Source organism: Artemia franciscana, chromosome 3, assembly GCF_032884065.1.
Source record: "Artemia franciscana chromosome 3, ASM3288406v1, whole genome shotgun sequence".
NCBI lineage: Eukaryota > Metazoa > Arthropoda > Branchiopoda > Anostraca > Artemiidae > Artemia > Artemia franciscana.
In genome coordinates this window covers 24,289,566-24,309,766 of record NC_088865.1, presented here as the reverse complement: position 1 = coordinate 24,309,766, position 20,201 = coordinate 24,289,566, and the positions used below count along the sequence as shown (strand labels likewise).

The window sequence follows — 20,201 nt, the reverse complement described above, 5'->3', positions numbered from 1 at the left end:
TTTTTTTTTATAATGGCTCACTATACTAATTTAAGGTTAAAATCTATCGTAGCTGTCGGGGCGAGGAGTAGTAGTGGTAGGAGTGGAGTAGGTGCAAAATGATTTTGCATTTCCACATATACCTGTATTCTCGCAATCAATAAATCTGAAAATTATTCAGCTTTGCAGGAAATCAAACACAGCCTACCTTTTAATAGGCCACTTTTCAAATGGCTTATGTTCTATAATTTGTCTAGATATTGGATTTCCACACTGCTAGAGCAGCTCACCTCCATGCCTAATCTCATGGCGATTGCTCTTACTAAGACTTTCTCTACTAAAACTACTCTTGCCTTGGCTGCTCTGGCTATCAGTAGTAGTATCACACCAACGTCTTTTTAAAACATGAAAAAGTATTTTTAAAACATGTAAAAAGTTCAAAAAATTTTTAAACTCATTTCAGAATCGCTAAAGTTATCATTTAAATATTATTTTATTAGTTATTAATTAGTTATTATTAAAAGTATGGAGGTAAGAAATTTATATAAGGGTTTCCGAAAATCTGAACAATCTAGATTTAAGAATACAATGTAGAAAAGTAGAGTTAAAACTATGAAAATGAAGGCCTCTGAAGAGTGTTGTGGTAAGAAAATGGTATGTGGATGTACACCCCAAACCCCAATATCAGTTTCTTACCTCCATATTATTCAAAAGCCTTTCTTTTTTTAATTACAAATCAATTTTTTCCCATGTCGTACTCTTAAACCTAGATTATTAAGACTTTTATACACCCACATACTATTTACATACTATTCAGATATCTTCCTTTTAATAATTATAACTCTACTTTTCCTCATTGTGTTTGTAACCCTACTTCATTATATATATATCAAAAATATCACACTGATAAGCTCTGTTCTTCCTTTACCTTAACAAAACTTGATTATGTCTTACCATCAAGAAATATCAAAGCCAAGAAAAAACTGGCGCTCCAGGGAAAATCATAATCCCTGACGTTCTTACAAAGCAAGATGAGAGAAAAGTAATAATATAAATGACTGTTAAGATGATTAACAAAAAAACTCTGTTTTGTTGTGACAAAAACGTCACAAACTCTTAAAGCCAGATTTATTTCTCCATTTTAATGTCTATTAATGGGGATTCCCTTCGCCCTGACACTGTCAAAGGGTCTAGGTGTCTACCCCCCCTTTCTGCCAGGGTAAAACCTTCCACTGGAAAATACCCCCTAGCGGAAAACATGGTTTTCCAGATTTAAATATTTTATTTGTGTTCTGTTATTTTTTTAGTTTAGCTGAGAAGTGCCAAGGAAAGTGGAAAGAAGGAATTTATCTGTAAGTTTTGCCCCCCCCCTCCTTGTAAAATGCTCCTCTCATAAACTCCTCCAGAAGCTCTCCCCCTTCGGAAAACTCGAACGCGAAAAATGTGCGTATGTTTCCTAATAACAAACACTATCTTTAAGAAACGGACAATTTACAAAACTTAAAAAGGCATATAAACTTATGCAATGGGCTTCTCTGATCGTTTTGTAGCTAAGGAGATAAGGAGATACCTCAAAGGGTGCATTTTAATGCCAAAACATCCTAACTGTCATTGAGCCTTCAGATAAATTAAATAAAAAAAACAAGTTTTTTGAAATGAAAGTAAGGAGCGACATTAAAACTTAAAACGAACAGAAATTACTCCTTATATGAAAGGGGCTTTTCCTCCTCGACACCCCGCTCTTTGCGCTAAAGTTTATTATTGCTTTAAAAAGTAGAGTTGCGAGAAAGAATCAAACTTTAGCGCAAGGAGCGAGGTGTCGAGGAGGAAAAGCCCCTTTCATATAAGGAGTAATTTCTGTTCGTTTTAAGTTTTAATGTCGCTCCTTACTTTCATTTCAAAAAAACTTGTTTTTTTTTTGTTTAATTTCTGAAAGTTTTTGAATTAATGCATATCTGATTTTGGCTCTCCGTACATAAATTATTAAAGTGAAATTTGCATATTAATTCTTTTTTTGGCTAAATGGCTTTCTCTTAGTTTCGATCAGACGATTTTGAGAAATAAGGGGTGGGGAAGGAGGCCTAGTTGCCCTCCAATTTTTTCGGTTACTTATAAATGCAACTAGAACTTTTAATTTTTAACGAACGTTTTTATTAGTAAAAAATATACGTAACTTAAGAATTAACTTACGTAACAAACTTTTATATTCTTATATTTTTGATTATATATATGAGGGAGTTTGTCCCCTCGTTAATACCTCGCTCTTCACAATAAATCTTGTTTTGTCTCAATTCTTTAAGAATGACCCCTGAATCAGAAAGGCCGTAGAATAAATAGTTGAAATTACTAAAAATAATTTAGCATAAAGAGCGAAGTATTTATCTCCTTCTAAATACCTCGCTCTTTATGCTAAAGTATTTTTAGAACCCCTTATATGCGTAATAATCTCTGTTCGTTTTAAGTTTTAATGCTTCTCCTTACTTTCAATTGAAAAAACTTTTTCATGTTTATATTTTCATCGTTTTTTTTTTAATAGTAATGCTAGAAAATCCTGCGCCCTTTTCACCCTGAGAACGTCGGTACACTTCCCAATAACCATTACTGTATGTAAACATTGGTCAAAGTTAGTAACTTGCAGCCCCTCCTCCAGGGACTCTGGGGGTGAGTCATCCCCAAAGACATAGATATTATGGTTTTCGGCTATGCGGAACAAAAGGCTATCTCAAAATTTTGATCCGTTGACTTTGGGAAAAAAATGAGCGGCACTAGAACTTTTCATTTCCGTTAGAATGAGCCCTCTTGCAACACTCTAGGACCACTTGGTCGATATGATGACCCCTGGAAAAAAAAAAAAAACAAATAAACACGCATCCGTGATTAGTCTTCTGGCAAAAAATACGAAATCCCACATTTTTGTAGATTGGACCTTGAAATTTTTTCTATAGGGTTCTCTTATACGCTGAATGCGATGGTGTGATTTTCGTTATGATCATATGACTTTTAGGGGGTGTTTTCCCCTATTTTCCAAAATAAGGCAAATTTGCTCAGGTTCGTAACTTTTGATGACAAATACTAAATTTGATAAAACTTATATGTTTGAAATCAGCATAAAAATCCGATTCTTTTGATATATCTTTTAGCGTCGAAATTCCGTTTTTTAGAGTTTCGTTTACTATTGAGCCGGGTCGCTCCTTACTACAGTTCGTTACCACGAACTGTTTGATACAGGAATGACTTTAGGGGAAAGACAAGAGGAGGATAGAGGTAGAAATTAGTTATAATCCCGAGGCAGTGCTAGTCTTTTTTATAAGTCGAAAGTAATTGAATAAAAACCTCAAGGGGCATTTTTCAGGGGGAGATTTTTCACGTGTAGGTATTTTCCAGAGAGGGTATTTTCTGCGAGGTAGTATTTCCCAGAGGTATTTTTCACAGGAGGTGTTTTACCCGGGGGAAGGGCTGGTTGCCCTCCAATACCTTTTTACTTTTAAAAAGGGAACTAAAAGTTTCTGGTATCAGCTGTCACATGGTTCGGAAAATTTTCAGAAGCATCTTCAACTAAATCAAGAGGTACTTTGTACATCCTGTTTTACAAGACGACGTATCTACAATATGTCGAGAACAGCTGAGGGTATAAATCTGAGGGTATGAGGTTTAAACTTTCTCAGTAGCTTGAAGAGATATTGAAAAAAAAGGCTGGAGCCCAACCAGTCCTCCTCCCATATCCTTTTTAGATGCAATTTCCTCAAAGACATGTGATCAAAAGTCGTTTTCTAGATTCACAAAAGTCAAATATTTTAAACACACATGTTTATTACTTAACGTCCAGAAAGATCTGAATCATTCAAAAAAAACGAGAAAAAAAAGCTATAATGGTATGTGACTTTGGATCTTCTTCTCTTTTTTTGCAGAAATAAAACAAAGCTTTCATTTGAATTATCTTGACAGGCGTTTATATCTTGACTTTAAAAAAACAAACAATTCTAACAAGGTTGAACATGTAAAGATTCTAACTTGTGCTATCCCGATGATATTGCCTCATATTTGTAGAACACCGAAAAACTGAGTTTAGTAGTACACTTGCAAGGCGGTTCAGTTGTAAAGTGGTTCAATTGCATGGTGGCTCAGTTGCACGGTGGTCAAGTTGCACGGTGGTTCAATTGCATGGTGGTTCAGTTGCAATGGAACCGTTTTTCACACTTGACAGATTCTTTGTTTTTTTTTTGTTTTTTTTTTTGCAAGATTCAGATTATTTTGAATGACCTCGCTTGAAACTCGGTAAAGGCTAGGGGAGAACATGCTGTCAAATGTTAAGGTAAGACTCAGGGACCTTAAAGACTATTTTCCACAGTTGGAAAAATTTTGAAAGAATAGATAGATAAATCTGTGGATTAAGAAAATTAGAAGTAACAGAAATGACAGGGTTAAAGTACGGCTCTGAGAAGTGGTTGTCTCAAAAGGCTAAGGAAAAGTAGTTAAATTTTTCTATATGTATTGTCCCAGGATAGTTCTGGGAACTGGTTTGCTTCACTCTATCACAGGCAGCGCAATACCGCTGCCTAAGTAAAGAGCGATATGGCCACAATGTATTATTTATTTATTTATATTTATTTCATTTTTTGTTTTTTTTTCGTTTTAGACCAGGGCACTTCGTATAGAAAGAGTTGTAGCAGAAATTTCGAAAAGGGCTCAATCGATTGGAAACTGATCGATTGGAAATTGACTTTTAATAGTCGAAAGTCGTTGGAAGGCACCTAACCCCCTTCCTTTCCCACCATTTCCTCAAACACATCCAATCAAAATTTGAGATAGCCATTTCGTGCTTTTTATGGAAATTTGAGATAGCCATTTCGTTCAAAGTAGTTGAAAGGTCTGGAAATTATGTATTTGAGGATGACCACCCCCCTACAACCCTCAGGACAAGGCCTGTAAGTTGTACCCTGGGACCATATAAGGCTTATATAAAAAGGGTGATCGTATAAACCTCAGAAGCGGCTCGTTGGGCTGCTAATCAGAAGTTTTTAGTGCCATTTTGGAGATTCAGAGTGATGATGCCACTCCCAACACACACACACACACCTCGTATTTTCCTGACGTGCATCTGATAGAAATTTTGAGATGTCCATTTTTTGTCGTAGAAACTTCGAAAGGGGCTCAGTCAATTGAGTTGAAAGGTCTAGAAATTATGTCTTTGAGAAACTTTCGATCGGAATGGAGCTCATTTGATTGGAAGTCGAGAGTTTATGCCATTTTTAAGAGTCAAAATTGAATGGAGGGACGTTAGCACCCCCCAAGCCAATAATTCTGCAAATCATATCCGGTCAAAATTTTAAGAGAGTTATTTTGTTCAGCCTTGTTGAAAGGTCCTTTATTGGGGATGTCAGCCTCCCCACAGTCCTCAGGACAAGGGCTTTAAGTTAGGCAATTCGTTCATTGTTTACACATAGAATACGTTATTGAGAAAGCTATGCATGTTTGAACTTTACTTTCCAAGAAGACGAAGGGTATTCAGATGAGCCTTTCAGAGAGTGTTGAGAGGAGTGTTAAACTAAATCAAAACACATTATGTGTACATGTATTGTCAAAAGGGCACAACACAGGAATAACTAAGCATATTCATTTGGAAAATTCAGTAAATGATAAGGGAGATGATCAAAAAGGCAATATTTGCATGCTATCAATACTACTACAATCACAGCCACTACTACCACCAAACTACTCATTCACAGTATGAAGGAGAAATTTGAACTAAATCAAAAGGTGTGAAGCTTAAGCGGAACAGAAATTACTGCTTCTCAAATTCGCAAAACACACCTGAAAAACTGTTTCAAATAAAATTTCTCTTGATATTTCCCTAAATTTATAGAATTCTGAAAAACTAGCGGTTTACTGAAAACACAAAAATTGCGCAAAAAAAGAGGAATAGTAGCAGAAATTTTTTTATATAGCCAGCAGAAAATAGAAGGCTAATTTATAAAGTGCTAAGTAGTCTTTTTCCGCCCATAAAATCAAGAAGTTTTCTATATAATTTTAATTTTCCAATAAACTTCAGCAAACTTAGCCTTTAGCAAAACCCTAGTTATTCAGAATTCCACAAATAATACGAGTCAGTTTATTTGAAATGGTTATACAACATGAATATGTTGTATAATCTGAGAAGCAGCAATTTTGTTAATCTCAAATTTAAATTTTGCTCCTTTCTTTCACCAGAAAAACTTTGTTTTCAAAATGAATGTAAACACTACCAAAGGAATCTTCAAGGATACAAATTTGATTCTAGTAATCATGACGCCCGATATTTTAAACGAACATTCAGTTAGAACAACAACAAAAAAAGAAGAAAAAAGTCGGGATATAGTCTTATGATAGAATAGTGAATTGAAATACGTCGATATTAAAGGCTGTCTATACGACAGAGGTCAGGATGGCTTTAGCCTATAGAAGACCAAAGCCTGGGCTGATTCTTAATCTGTATTATTAAATGTCCCCATCCAAAAAAACTTTAAGGTAAAAGTAATATTCCGGTTTTGCCTAAAAATTGAAATAAAAATCCAACATTTTAATCCAAAATTTAAAATCCAGCACAGGAACTAAAATACACTTGTATAATATATTTAAATATATTTGTATAATAGGTTTTAATCCTAAGAAACCATGGCTGTCACCTAGCTTGTTACGTTGTAGAGATCAACTCTATAAGAATTGCTTAGATAATGAAAATGATCCGATTTGTTCAAAATCTTTTTTAATTTATAGGAATGCCCTTAATAAATTACTGAGAAATATAAAAAAAATGTTTGGAAATAAATTCACTGAAACTTGTGATAACCCTACAAAAACATGAAAAACAATAAAAAGTGTGATATCGACAGAAAACACTATTTTTCAATTCAAAATGTTTTGCCAACAAATAAACAAGGAGATGTATGTGATGCTCTTTCTCAGCATTTTGCTAATATTGGCGTAAATTTATCTTCCCGTATTGTACCTTCTGATGATGATCTTTCTTTGGAGTTTTATGTGAAGACTCCAATTGATATTTCTATGCATATCAAACCTTTGTCTAGTGATGAAGTAGAGAAAATGACCTTTGAAATGAAAAGTACATCGGCCAGTGGTGATTCACTTAATCTTCTTGTTTTAAAAACAGCGTTTCCTTATATTGGTAATGTTCTTACTTCCCTTATTAATTTTTGTTTGAAACTAGGAACGTTTCCTGATTGCTTGAAAGTTGCTAAGATAACTCCTATTTTTAAATGCGATAATAAGAATAGTAAGAAGTAGAATTACTACTTCGGTAATTAATGGAGCTCTTGATAATAAGCTTAGAGTAGCTGGTTTGTTTCTGGATTAGATTAAGGCATTTGACACTGTTGACCACTAAATACTATTGCAAAAATGTGAATTTTTGGGACTAAGAGGGGCTACTTTGGCTTTGCTTTGTGATTACCTCCAAAATAGAGAGTAGTACGTTCACATTAATGGATTTTCTTCAAGTAAAAATCTTGTTAAATATGGTATCACCCAGGGGTCTGTATTAGGTCCTACTCTTTTTTTATTATTATTAATGATCTTCCAAATACTGTTGCGACTACTTCTAGAATTAGGGATCTAGTGGATCCTGCACCTTCTGGGTCCAGGATCACTACACACTTACTTGCTCATGATGCGACATTGATGTGTGTTGCTTCAACGGAACAACAACTTACCTATATAATCAATGCACCAACGACTGTGACATGTCTTTGGTTGAAGGCAAACCGGCTTGGCCTAAATATAAGTGAGTCAAATTTTGTTATATTTTCACGGTCTCTAAATTATTATTTTTGGATTACAGAAATAGCTTCACCGAAGGGAATGGCTTAGCGGTCAAGTTCTGTTAAGTACCTTCGGATTATTATTGACGAAAATTTATCATTTAAGTAAGATGTAAAAGCTATAAGTAAAATACTATCGCGGAATTTAGAGATTATCCGTAAATTAAAGCACTTTTTCCTTCACATGTTTTAAGGTTATTATTTCTTTATTATTGTTATATTATATTTTTTACCTTCCCCTTAATAGTCCTTCCAATACGCGCACTGTAGAATAATGTCATTAGATCATTTTGTGGAATAGAGAATCGGGATTTGGTCAGGTCAGTGCACAGTATAATTAATATAGTGTCTGCAGCTGGATTGCGTGATTTTTATACACTGGTTTTTATGTACAAGTATTATTATGAGTGTGTTCAAGACTGTTTTACAGGAATATTTCGGGAAAGGTCCAACGTTCATTGTCACAGAACTCGGAAAAGTGGAGATATTTGGGTTTACCGCCTAGTTTCAAGTATGACTGCTTTTTAAGTTATTTGCAGAGGGACTAAGCTGTGGAATAAGCTTGTCCAAGTACCAAGGAATTACCCATTAGTCAACTTAAACCTGAGCTGCGTTTGGGGTTGCTTGGTAAGTATACCTTAGAAATAGACTGAGATTAATGGTATTAAAATTGACATTAAGTGTTTATTTTTTTGTTCAGGATCATGATATTATGTTGTTTTATTGCGCATGAATCATTTATGTAAGTTTTTTTTCTGTGCACGGTTTCACCCTTCTGCTTATTATAGATTAACTTGTTGTTTTTTGTTCTTTTTTTTCTCTCTCTTATTTTTCTTGTTCTTTTTTACTAGTAGCACACCCTCACAAGTGACACTTTTGGTGTGCTACCGATTGATTTTGTATGTGTTATTTTTTTTTATAATAAATTACTATTGCTACTAATCAGATCAAACATAACGAACACAGAGTAACACATAAAAGGGGGATTATCCCTTCTGAAAAGCTTTCTGAAACTTCAAGGAATCCATTCCTTGTAAATAAAATTATATGTTACCTATATACAACCTATATAGTTTAATGAGTCTACAGATTAGGTTTTCATTAAAACTTTCTCCCTTGTTATACATTTCTTTCAGTGGTATAGAAAACCATTGATGAATCATTTATTGATAAGCCAATTGAAAATACTGCTTCAAGAAACTAAGCACTTTCAGAAATTATTCATCCAAGTTTCAAATGTTTCATTTAGGCAGCAATATCCTATAATTTTGAATTAGATAGTAAAAACAATAATGGTTTTATGTACAAATAACACTGTCCTTTAAAATAGTAAAATTAAGTTGAAAGTCCGGAATATAAATATGTATTCTAAGTAATGCCTTTACGTTCCGTAGAGCCTTGAATTTTGTTGTGATTAAATACATAAACAAGTTTTTTCAACTAAAAGTAGGGAGTAACATTAAAACTTAAAGTAACCAGAAATTGCTATATATATATGATAGGGTTGACACCTCTTCCATGCCTCACTCTTTACGCTAAAGTTCGACTTTTTGTACCAATTATATAAGAATGAGTCCTGATACACCAGGACCGTTTAATAAGAAACAATAAACTTTTTTAAATATTCAAAAAAAAATTAAGAGTAAAGAGCAAGATACTGTAAGATACAAATGCGGGGGCAACTCCCCTCACATATGTAATAATTTCTGTTCTTCTGAAGCATTAACTTTGCCCCTTACTTTCAGTTGAAAAAACTGTTTTTTTTTTTTATTTAATTTCTGATAGTTTTTTAATTAATGCCTTGAAATCTAGCTCCCACTCCATGGACTATTCCCTTTAACCACAAAAACGTCTCCATGGAAACATCCTCCCAAGTAAGCATCCCAACCAGAAACTCCCCAGTCCTCCCAAAATAACTTTTTATTTCCCAATAGCCAATACTATATGTAAACAATGGGCAAAGTTCACAGCTTGCAGCGCTTTTCCAGGTGGCCGTGTGGAATCAAGTCATCCTCAAAGACATAGCTATTAGATCTTATGACTATGCTGAACGAAAAGGCTATCTCGAAATTTTGATGGGGCAACTTTGGGAAAAGGGGATGGGAGTGGGGCTAGCTGCCCTCCAAGGTTTTTTTTGTTGTAATTTTTGTTCGTTTAAGATTAAGGTTTTATTTGACCATATTTCTGCTCATTTTTTGGTTTAATTTTGCTCTTTCAATATTCGTTTACTCTTTTTGGAAAGTTTATTTTAATTAATCTATAGATAGGATCTTAATCCTAATCTTTTTGGAAAGTGTATTTTAATTAATCTATAGATAGGATCTTAATCCTATGGTAACACGATGGATTAATGCTCTGCTTGGTAGTACGGGTTCCGAAGTTTAATCCCAGTTTCCACAAGGCTGGGCGACAGGCTTGTTACTTGTTCTTATGAAAAAGTTTCAGTAGCTAAAATGTCAATTTGACGGTCTATGGCCAACCAATGGATCTGGAGGATCTTTACCCTTAAGATAAGACCTTGGAACCTATACTCTAGAATTCTCGGTATGTCAAATTTAGGATACATTTTCCATCAAAACTACGCTTTTTAGCATGTTTTCTTTTTTCAACAAATTATGTAGATTTTTTTATGCGAAGAATTTTTTTATGGTAAATTTCAATTAAGTTTGCTTTTTTGAATATAATTTTTTTCGATTGATAGATTATTATCAAAATTCCTATAATGGAGTTTGGATTCCTACTAACAAGGGCAACTGTTTATCATATACACAAGGGGATCTAAGAAAGTATATTATAAAATTATGCATGATAACATATGATTGACTCTAAATACATGCTCAACAAATTATGATCTAAACTTCAGCATAAAGACTGAGGGTGTATTGGAAGGCGGGCAAACCCCTTTACACACAGGATAAATTTAAGTGTTAACCTCAATCTTAACACTGAAAAACCTTTGCTTTTATCTAATTTCTGTTAGTGCTTTTATCTGTGGTCCTCATCAACGATCTGGCCTTTACATTAAACTTTAACTTTAAAATATCATAATTTTGGAAAAGAAAATTACCTTAGAAAAACAAGATGCATTAAGATTAACTGGGCCAGAAGGCTCTACAATGCCAAAAATGATTTTCATGCCATAAAGTCTAAATTTTTCAACGGAAAACTCATAGAATTCACGCTTCTCCGGGAGTGCCCCCCCCCTCCCTGCGTTGTGAAAATAAGCTAACTACTTCCATTAAAACTACTTCTACAGTAAGTGGACGTTATCATTCATATTGCATGAGTTGTTCTAATGTATTTTTTAAAACGAATCAAGGGCATATCCCACCTGCCAAGTATTACAACCTATTGCATAATCAGCGTATAAACTTCCACAGAGTAAAACACCCGTTATATTTTTCTTATAATATTTAAAAATAATAGTTTTGTTATTTCATGCGTAATTTTGGACAGTCCTTTGAAAAAGGAACCCAACCCATTAGTGACAACTGTTGATGGAGGATTGACACTCCCTATTAGACCTTGGGAGATATATATGGTACAAAGTAAGATCCAAGGCTTAAGGATCTTCAAGGTTGTTTAAAATTTGACAGACCAAAAAATATCACAAAATTACCTTATCAAGCTATGGGCTTATTATCCTAGGTTTTGTTGTTCCTGGTTTATGAGAAACTTCAATCATGAATGAGTGAATATATTAACTAATAAAGAAAATATACCTGGTGGAGAGTAGATCCTCGCGCAAGCTACTTGGGGAACGAAACTGTCGAAAACGGTTTGTTGTTTTGTAGAAAGATGTCCAAATGGTTCCGCAAGTAAATAATCGCTACAGAAAAAGTTTAATACGACCTAAAATATGATTGAGCACGAACCATCCAGAAGGCCAGTTGTTGAGCTCCACTTTTCAAATTTGAAATCAGCATCAAAGCCTAGGTTGTGAGATAACGAGAAAATTGCAAGAAAATGTGGATTGTTCAGAATTAAATAGATACCAAGAATTTTTATACCATTCAATTCATCCCCACACTCTTGAAGACAAATTCAACAGCTCCACTCTAAACTGTAATTTAGAACATATTCCATGCTCAAATACTGTCATATTTTTAGAAGGCTTTTGACTCAGGCTCCCAAAGTTATTATAAATTGAAATTTTTAAGTTCAAATATCTATTTAAGCTTTTCTTGATCAAAAATTAAAAGTTTAGATTAAGATTTTACAATCACCTAGAAACAACTAAATTGAACAAAGAAATATGGTAAAAAAAACAAAAAACTCGTAAGCAAATTCTATATATGCCTAGGCCAATCCGCTTACAAAAAGATCAGCCCAGTAAAAGAACTCCAATATACGGACAGATCTAAATTGTAGCTAAAATAATAAACTTAAAAACATCGATAGTTATATAACAGGTCGGCTGACCTTGTACTGTCAGCCGAAGCTGAGACACGCAAAATGACATTTGTTGTATTAAACGTCCTAAAAAAAAGTTCGCAGAAAATCAATCGTCTTACCCTAAGCCCCCACAAAGAGATGTATTTGGATAAGTAATGTTTTTATTCATTATCAAAGAAAAGTATTTCAGACTTATCCATCGATATCAGCAATGGAAATAGTCGTCATATTCAGATAGATCGTCGAATGGAATGAAAAAGAAATAATCAAAAAAGAGAATAAGACTTAGCAATTTTTATAATAATGTTCGTTCTATTATAGGCAGGACAATAGCATGGCCTAAGTAAAGAGCGGTGTGGGTACAATGTGTTATTTATTTTTTTTGGGTCTTAGACTAGGGCACTTTGTATCGAAGTAGTTGTCGTAGAAACCTCGAAAAGGACTCATTCAAATGGAGATTAAAAGGTCTAGTACCCTTTTTAATAGTCGAAAGTGATTGGAGAGCAACTAACCCTCCTCTAAAACCCACCATTTGCCCAAACACATACAATCAAAATTTTGATATAGCCATTTTGTCCAGCGTAGTTGAAAAGCCCGGAAATAATATATTTAAGAATTACAACTCATCCACCCCCCCCAGTCGTCAGGGCAAGGGTTGTACGTCAAGCTCTGGATGGAAATAGGGTTTATACAGAAAGAGTGATCGTATAAACCTCGGAAGGGGCTCATTGGATCTGGAACCAGAAGTTCTAGTTCCATTTTTAAGATTCAGTGATGGGAGGGTGGATAACCCCTCTCCCACCTCGTTTGTCCCGAAATAAATCTAATAGAAATTTTGAGATGGCCATTTGCTGTCTTAGAAACTTTCAAAAATGGCTAATTCGATTAGAAATTTAAAAAGCTAGTACCCTTTTTAATAGTCAAAAGTGAATGTAGGGCAACAAGCACCCCCCCTCCCTGCACCTATCAATTCCCAAAACACATCAAGTCACAATTTTGAGATGACATTTTGTTCAGCGTATTTTAAAGGTCTGGAAATTATGTCTTCAAGCATGACAACCCTCCCCCACACACAGCTCTCAGCACAAGCATTGTAAATTATGCCCGAGGGCAAAAATCCAGAGGAAGCACATTTGATTGGAAATCAGATGTTCTAGTGCCTTTCTGTGAGTTAAAGTGATCGGGGTGGCACCCCCACGTCATGTTTCCACAAAGGTATCCGATAGAAATTTTGAGATAGCGATTCGTTTAAAAATAGTCCAAAGATCATATAATAAAACCTTTGGGGTTGACAGGATCCCTCCAAGTCTGGAGGTAAGGGTGGTAAGTTATGCCCCAGAGACATATAAAGTTTTTAATGGAAGGGGTGGTCGTGTAAACTTCAGAAGAGGCTCATTTGGTTAAAAATGTAGAGTTCTAGTTCCCTTTTAAGATTCAAACATGATCAAGAGCAACTAGCCCCCATCCATGATATGCTCTTTTTCCGAAACGCATTCAATTGAAATTGTGAGATAGCTATTTTTGTTACTAATAGCCCAAAACTCATATAACAATGTATTTAGGGTGGACACAATCCCCCAGAGCCCATGGGAAAGGGTTATAAATGATGCCCCGAGGTATTTAAGGTTTTAATGGAATGGGTGGTCGTGTAAATTTTGAATCGGATAGAACTCATTTGATCAGAAGTCGGAAGTTTAAGTGCCCTTTTAAGAGTCAAAAATGGATGGAGGGCAATCAGCCCGCCCAAGCCTTTCATTCACCATGACCCATCCAATAGAAATTTTAAGAGATCCATTATGTTCAGCCTTGTTGAAAAAAGGTAAAGGTAAAGGATACGGCATTAGACTTTACAGTCCCTACCGGCGGTGCTGATCTCCGTTTCTTGGCCCTTCAGCCAGGAAGTGCAATGGGGGGTTGGGGGCCAGCCATCCTGTTCTTTCGCACACCCTTCCTGTTTACCTTCCCCAGATTTCTCCAGGTACCTATTTAGAGCTGGGTCGACTCTGGCTAAGCTTACAGAGTCACGCCACTGACCCCCGTCCCAACTGAAGAATTGGGTACACTGGGATTCGAACCTGCGTCCTCTCAGACAAAGGATCCCGAATCCAGTATTAATCCAGTATTAAGTCTTAGTATTAAGTATTAATCAGTATTAAGTATTAGTCCAGTATTAATGTCTTTGAGGATATCAACCTCTCCATATTCCTCAGGATAAGGCCTGCTGTAAGTTAGGCAATTCGTTCAATGTTTACACATAGTATATGTTATTGAGAAATGTGTGCATGTTTGAACTTTATTTTCCAAGAAAACGAATGGTATTCAGATGAGCTTTTCAGAGGATGCTATGTGGATGCACATTCTTAAAATGAAGTATCTCAAGAGTTAATTTGGGTATTAAGTTGAAACTTTCAGAGAATGCTTAAAGGAGAAGATAATCTCGCCAAAAGGCATTATGTGCACATTACTGCTAATTGTGCTGTTACTGCTGCATTTACTACTGTTACTACTACTTTTTATGTTGCAACTACTTGTATGGTTAAGAGCATTTGGATGAAAATATCAAGAAGTATATGAAAATACAGGTTATCAAAAGGACATATCAGCAGTGTCATAGAAATGGCTAATTGTATTAAGTTGACTTCGAGGGCTTGATGAGAGGGCTTATCTACCGACCAAAAGGCATTATGTTAATACTACTTATGCTAGTAGTACTATCAATATTCGATACTATTATTAGTAACATCATACTACTACTGTGACTACTATTACAATTATGCCTAAGGATGTAAAGGTAAAATTTTCAAGGAATTTTGTGGGGAAAGGTGAACTGAATCACAACACGCCGTCTGTATGCAGATTGATAAAAGGGTGTAAATGCAATATCCAAGGAACATTTTAATGTGTGAAATTTAAAATAGAATGGCTTATTATGAAGGATGTTGAACTAAACGAAAGAAAATATTTGCGTCCTAATGCTACTGTTTCTACTCATACTACTACTCCTGTTACTATTATTATTACTTCTATTACTACTATTGCTACTAAAAGTTATGCTACTACAATTAATTCTACTGCTACTAAAACTGCTACTGCTACTAAAACTAAGAATATTAAGGTGACAATATTGGGATATATAGAAAATATATGGAACTAATTAAAAACAGACTATGCCCGCACAAGTTGTCAAGCAGACGCATCAGAAATGCTTCAGCAACGGTTGACGGTATTAAACTGAAACTTTCAGTGTGTGTTGAAGGGGATGTTCAAAAAACCAAAGGTTCTATGCATAATGCTGCTACTAATACCACTACAACTATTACAACTGCAAGCTAAGGGCAGTAAGGTGAAGCTTTTAAGGAATATTTTGGCGGATGTTGAAATAAATAAAAAAAAATCTATAAGCATGTGGAACTTCAAAAAGGCGACAAACCAATATCTGAAGAAGAACTTGTATTATTAAGTCAGACCTTTAAGGGTAAGTTGCATGGGATTTTGAATTAACCAGAAGGTACTATGCGTACACTTTCAATACTACCGCAATATTTGCTGTAACTAATAACGCCAAGGGTATTAAAGTGAGACTTTTAGGGAACATTTAGGAGACACTTGAATTAAACTAAAAAATTGTTTGCAAGCAGGTTTTCAAAAGGGCATATAAGCAATATCATAGGTAGCACCAATCTATAATTACTAGAAATATCATTAAAACTCTTACAGGAGCTAATATGATCCAAAATTAAAAGTTCTAGTGCCATTTTGAGAGTGAAAAGAGATTGGAAGGCAATCAGCCTTTCTCTCAAGCCCATTCATTTTCCAAACAAATCCATTCAAAATTTTGAGACAACCATTTTGCTCAATATAGTAGAACGGTCCAGCAACCATGTCTCTAGGGATATTGGGCATGTCAACCCCCCACAATTACGCACTTGGCCCATTATCCTTTAAAATTAAATGTTGCTTTAAGCTAAATCAAAAGGTATTATGTTAGCGGTTGCCAATAAGACACCTTACCAATACATCTAGAACAACTAGTATTAAATTAAAACTTTTGAGGGTACTACTATTGCTACTTCTGGTCTTACAATTTAAATAAATAAAAAGATTGTAAGCGTATCCAGGTTTTCACAGAGCATAGATATGATCTCTTAGGAACGATATTAAGTTTAATTTTTCAGGTCAACTTCAGGAGTTATAAAATCAAAAAACACTGTTTGTGTCAGAATTAAAAATTGTAGAAAAAATTCTCCAACATACAAATAGCAACCAAAACTATGCAATTTTATAAAAAAAAACTGAAAAGATATAAAATATTTTTTTTCCATGAAAAAAAGTATTTCAATAAAAAAGAACAGAAATTAATTTAAAATGTTTTTCTACAGAACAAGCTTTTCAAAGAAAAGTAAACAGCTTCATTAAGCCTAAAATGAACAGGAACTAGATCTACGTTGCCCGGGCAACGTGAAGTGTTGAGGCAACCTTTGTCCGGTTTCGCCGACGAAAGTGTTGCGAGAGTACCACTTTGGTTTTGTTTCTTTGCAATCGATCAGTAATTACATGGTCAAAGGCTATTCCTCAACGTTGAAAAAATAACAACAAAATAGTATCGAAAGAAGGGACTAAATTGGCTTTGCAGCCAGTTGAACTTTATCCTTTCAATCATAGACATCGTGACGGATGAAAACTCGGAACAATATCTTATATAATCTAGTTGGTATTATAAAGCTATCCCTAACTTTTCAGGATCAAAATACCATAGATGACATTCTTTTAATTATTACGAAACTATCTCATTGTTCTACATTCTCGCTTGTGCTTGTTTCTTCACTATCGGTTAAACGATGAAGTTGTCAGCCTATCGAAGTTTATAAAACGGTATGTTCAAACAAGAACGCAATCAGTTACCACATGACCAAAGGCTATTCCTCAGCGTTGAAAAAACAACTACAAAATAATATTAAAAGAAGGGACTGAATTGACTTTGCAGCCAGTTGAACTTTATCCTTTTCAATCGTAGACATTGTGACGGATGGAAACTTGGAACAATATCTTATATAATCTAGTTGATATTATAAAGCTATCCGTAACTTTTCAGGATTAAAATACCATAGGTGACACTAGTTATTACGAAACTACCTCATTGTTTTACGTTCTCGTTTGTACCCGTTGCGTAAACACTTAATTCTGTCAGATTTAAAGAGATTGAATACAATGTGCACCAATTTTCACAAATTTTTAGCCCAAAGTGAAAAGATTCTTACTTACAAATCCCTCTTCCGTGATAATCAAGTTCACCGGAAACAAATAAATGGGTACACCAGCTAGCAAAAGTTGCAAACCGCTCATCGCTGAAGATGAGTGTAGCCCAACAGCCGATTATTACTTACAAGTCCCCTACATGTCTTACCACTGGAACAAAATTGTTTTAACCATCAGATACACCGAAAACACCAACTAGCGAAAGTGGCAATCCCCTCATTTCTGAAGATGATTATGAGCTAACAGCCGTTTCTCACCCAAAGTGAACCGATTCTTACTTATAAGTCCCTCTCCCGTGATAGGCATTAAGTTCACCGGAAACAAATAAATGGGTACACCAACTAGCATAGTTACAAACTCCTCATTGCTGAAGTTGAATTTAGCCTAAAAGCAGATTGTTACTTACAAGTCTCCTACATGTCTTACCACTAGAACCAAATTGGCTTTACCATCAAATACACTGAAAACAAATAATAGATACACCAACTAGCAAAAATTACTAACCCCTCATTGCCGAAGGTGATTATTACCTAACAGCCGGCTGTTTCTTACAAGTCCACTATATGTTTCACAATTTGTATCGGCCTAGGTTTCGTTTCAGTGTGTACCTTACTACTAAAGTTGTCAGCCCCTTGAAAATTTCAAACTGGTATAGCTCATGAAGGAATTTTTTTAACAAAAAGGGATGTCATATATTTGGATCAGCTCATCAAGGGCTATCGATTGCTGTCGAAAAAAAATTCTATCTGTCTTACTTCAAAAGTTGATTTTTTTTGCCGTAGGCCAACTTTCTAACGTCACCGCTTAGAAAGGAGCCAATGATAAGCTCCAATTTCCTTAGCAATGAGAGAACTTTTAAAGTTTATTAGGCACATCTGATACCATTTCTCTACCGCAATTCCAAGTCCGAAAAACGGAATGATAAACTCAGCTGAAATCACGAACAGAAAAGGGTAGAAACAATAGATGGCAGCACTTTCGGACCCGTGAGAAAATGCCACATTTTTGCTTCTGTAAATTTGTCTATTTATCACTCAAAGAAGATATATTGGCTGCGGGGCCGGGTAACTGCCGCATATATTTAACACTTATAGATTTTAGTCCATCTTCAATTTGAAAGTTGTGCCTGCCTGCTTGCCTGCTAGAACAGATCTTTCCACTCAAAAGCAGAAACATGGTTTGAGAAACGAAAGCCTGGCTGCACAACTTCACATACTCCTCTCTTAAATAAGCTATATAACTCCACTTCACTTCGCACGCCATAGGCTCTGGTTCGTGGACAAGCAAAAACCATCCTTTTTGGCCCCGGGCAAGAGTTCTCTGGAGCTTTCCAAAATGTAATGTCATATTCATCAATCCGGCCTGAGGTCCACACTTTCCGTAAAAACCACACAGGTTAGACTCTTACCAGTTTCCAGGAATAAGCTGAGATCGGCGGCATTGGAAGAAAAAAAAAACGGGACAAAATTAAAGTGTTGCTCTCGTAACACAATAAAGTCAAAAAATCCCCCAAGCGTGAAACTACCACACACCACCATCAATAAATAAGTGAAACTCAGAACGCTCAGACATTAAAGTTATAGCTGAACTCAAAGCAATCAGATATTAACAAGGGTAAGGCTAATAACCTCCAGCCCTTCTCAAGACCAGAACATAATTTGCGCTTCACTGAATGCGAAATAAATTTCATATGTTTTCCTTTTACTGACAATCCAACTGTCAATCCACTGTTATTTGTTTTTTGTTTTTTTTTTTCACTAGAGTGCAAATTATGTACTTTTTTTTAGAAAATGGAAAAATAACTCAAAGTGCACTTGTTTGGTGCCATATGGCGCTTTACGGTTGCCTTATTAACTCTAATTTATGAAAATAAATTAAATATGAAAATTAGTTTATAAATGAGCCCATAATTAGCTCTCTACGATGTCCATGTGTCCGACCCAAACTTTTCATTACAAAAATGTCACCTTAATTTCACTTACAAGGTAGCTTAGCTTAGGGAATTTTATAATGCCATCATCGAGTAGATTTAAAAAAAGGTAAGATATTAGAATTAGCTTTTAAATGAGCCATTAAAAAGCTCTCGATGATGTTCCAGTGCCTCGACACCAACGAAGAAATAAAGAGGACATGTCACTGCTGCGCATGCAAAAAAAAAAAGATAGTTTCTTGTTGTTCAAAGAGGAGGGTTGTATTTTTTAAACAGTTCGTGGTAACGAACTGTAGTAAGGAGCGACCCGTCTCAATAGTAACCAAAACTCTAAAAAACGGTATTTTAATATCAATATATACATCGAATTTTTCTGCTGATTGTAAATATATAAATTTCATTAAGATTAGCCTTACTCATCAGAAATTGCGAGCCTGAGAAAATATGCCTTATTTGAGACAAAAGGGGGGAAAACCGCCCAAAGGTCATAGAATCTTAATGAAAATCACATCAGATTCAGCGTATCAGAGAACCCTACTGTAGAGGTTTCAAGCTCCTATCTGCAAAAATGTGGAATTTTGTATTTTTTGCCAGAAGAAAGATCACGGATGCGTGTTTATTTGCGTTTTTGTTTTGTTTTTTCCAGGGGTGATCATATCGACCCATTGGTCCTAGAATATTGCAAGAGGGCTCATGTTAACGTAAATTATAAGTGCTAGTGCCCTTTATCAGTAACCAAAAAATTGGAAGGCAACAAGGCCACGCTCAACTAGGCCCCTCCCACGCTCATTTTTCTCAAAGTCACCGGGTCAAAATTTTGAGACATC

The 20,201-nt window shown here is 35.2% G+C and overlaps 1 protein-coding gene across 1 annotated transcript in view; it reads right to left on the bottom strand.

The window, feature by feature from the left end:
- Positions 1–20,201, bottom strand: part of LOC136025504 (neuropeptide F receptor-like) — a 53,050-nt gene that overhangs the window by 5,011 nt on the left and 27,838 nt on the right. The window contains exon 3 of the mRNA XM_065701534.1: positions 7,686–7,746. Within this exon, the coding sequence (XP_065557606.1) occupies positions 7,686–7,746 (61 nt within the window). The remainder of the gene's footprint in view (positions 1–7,685; positions 7,747–20,201) is intronic.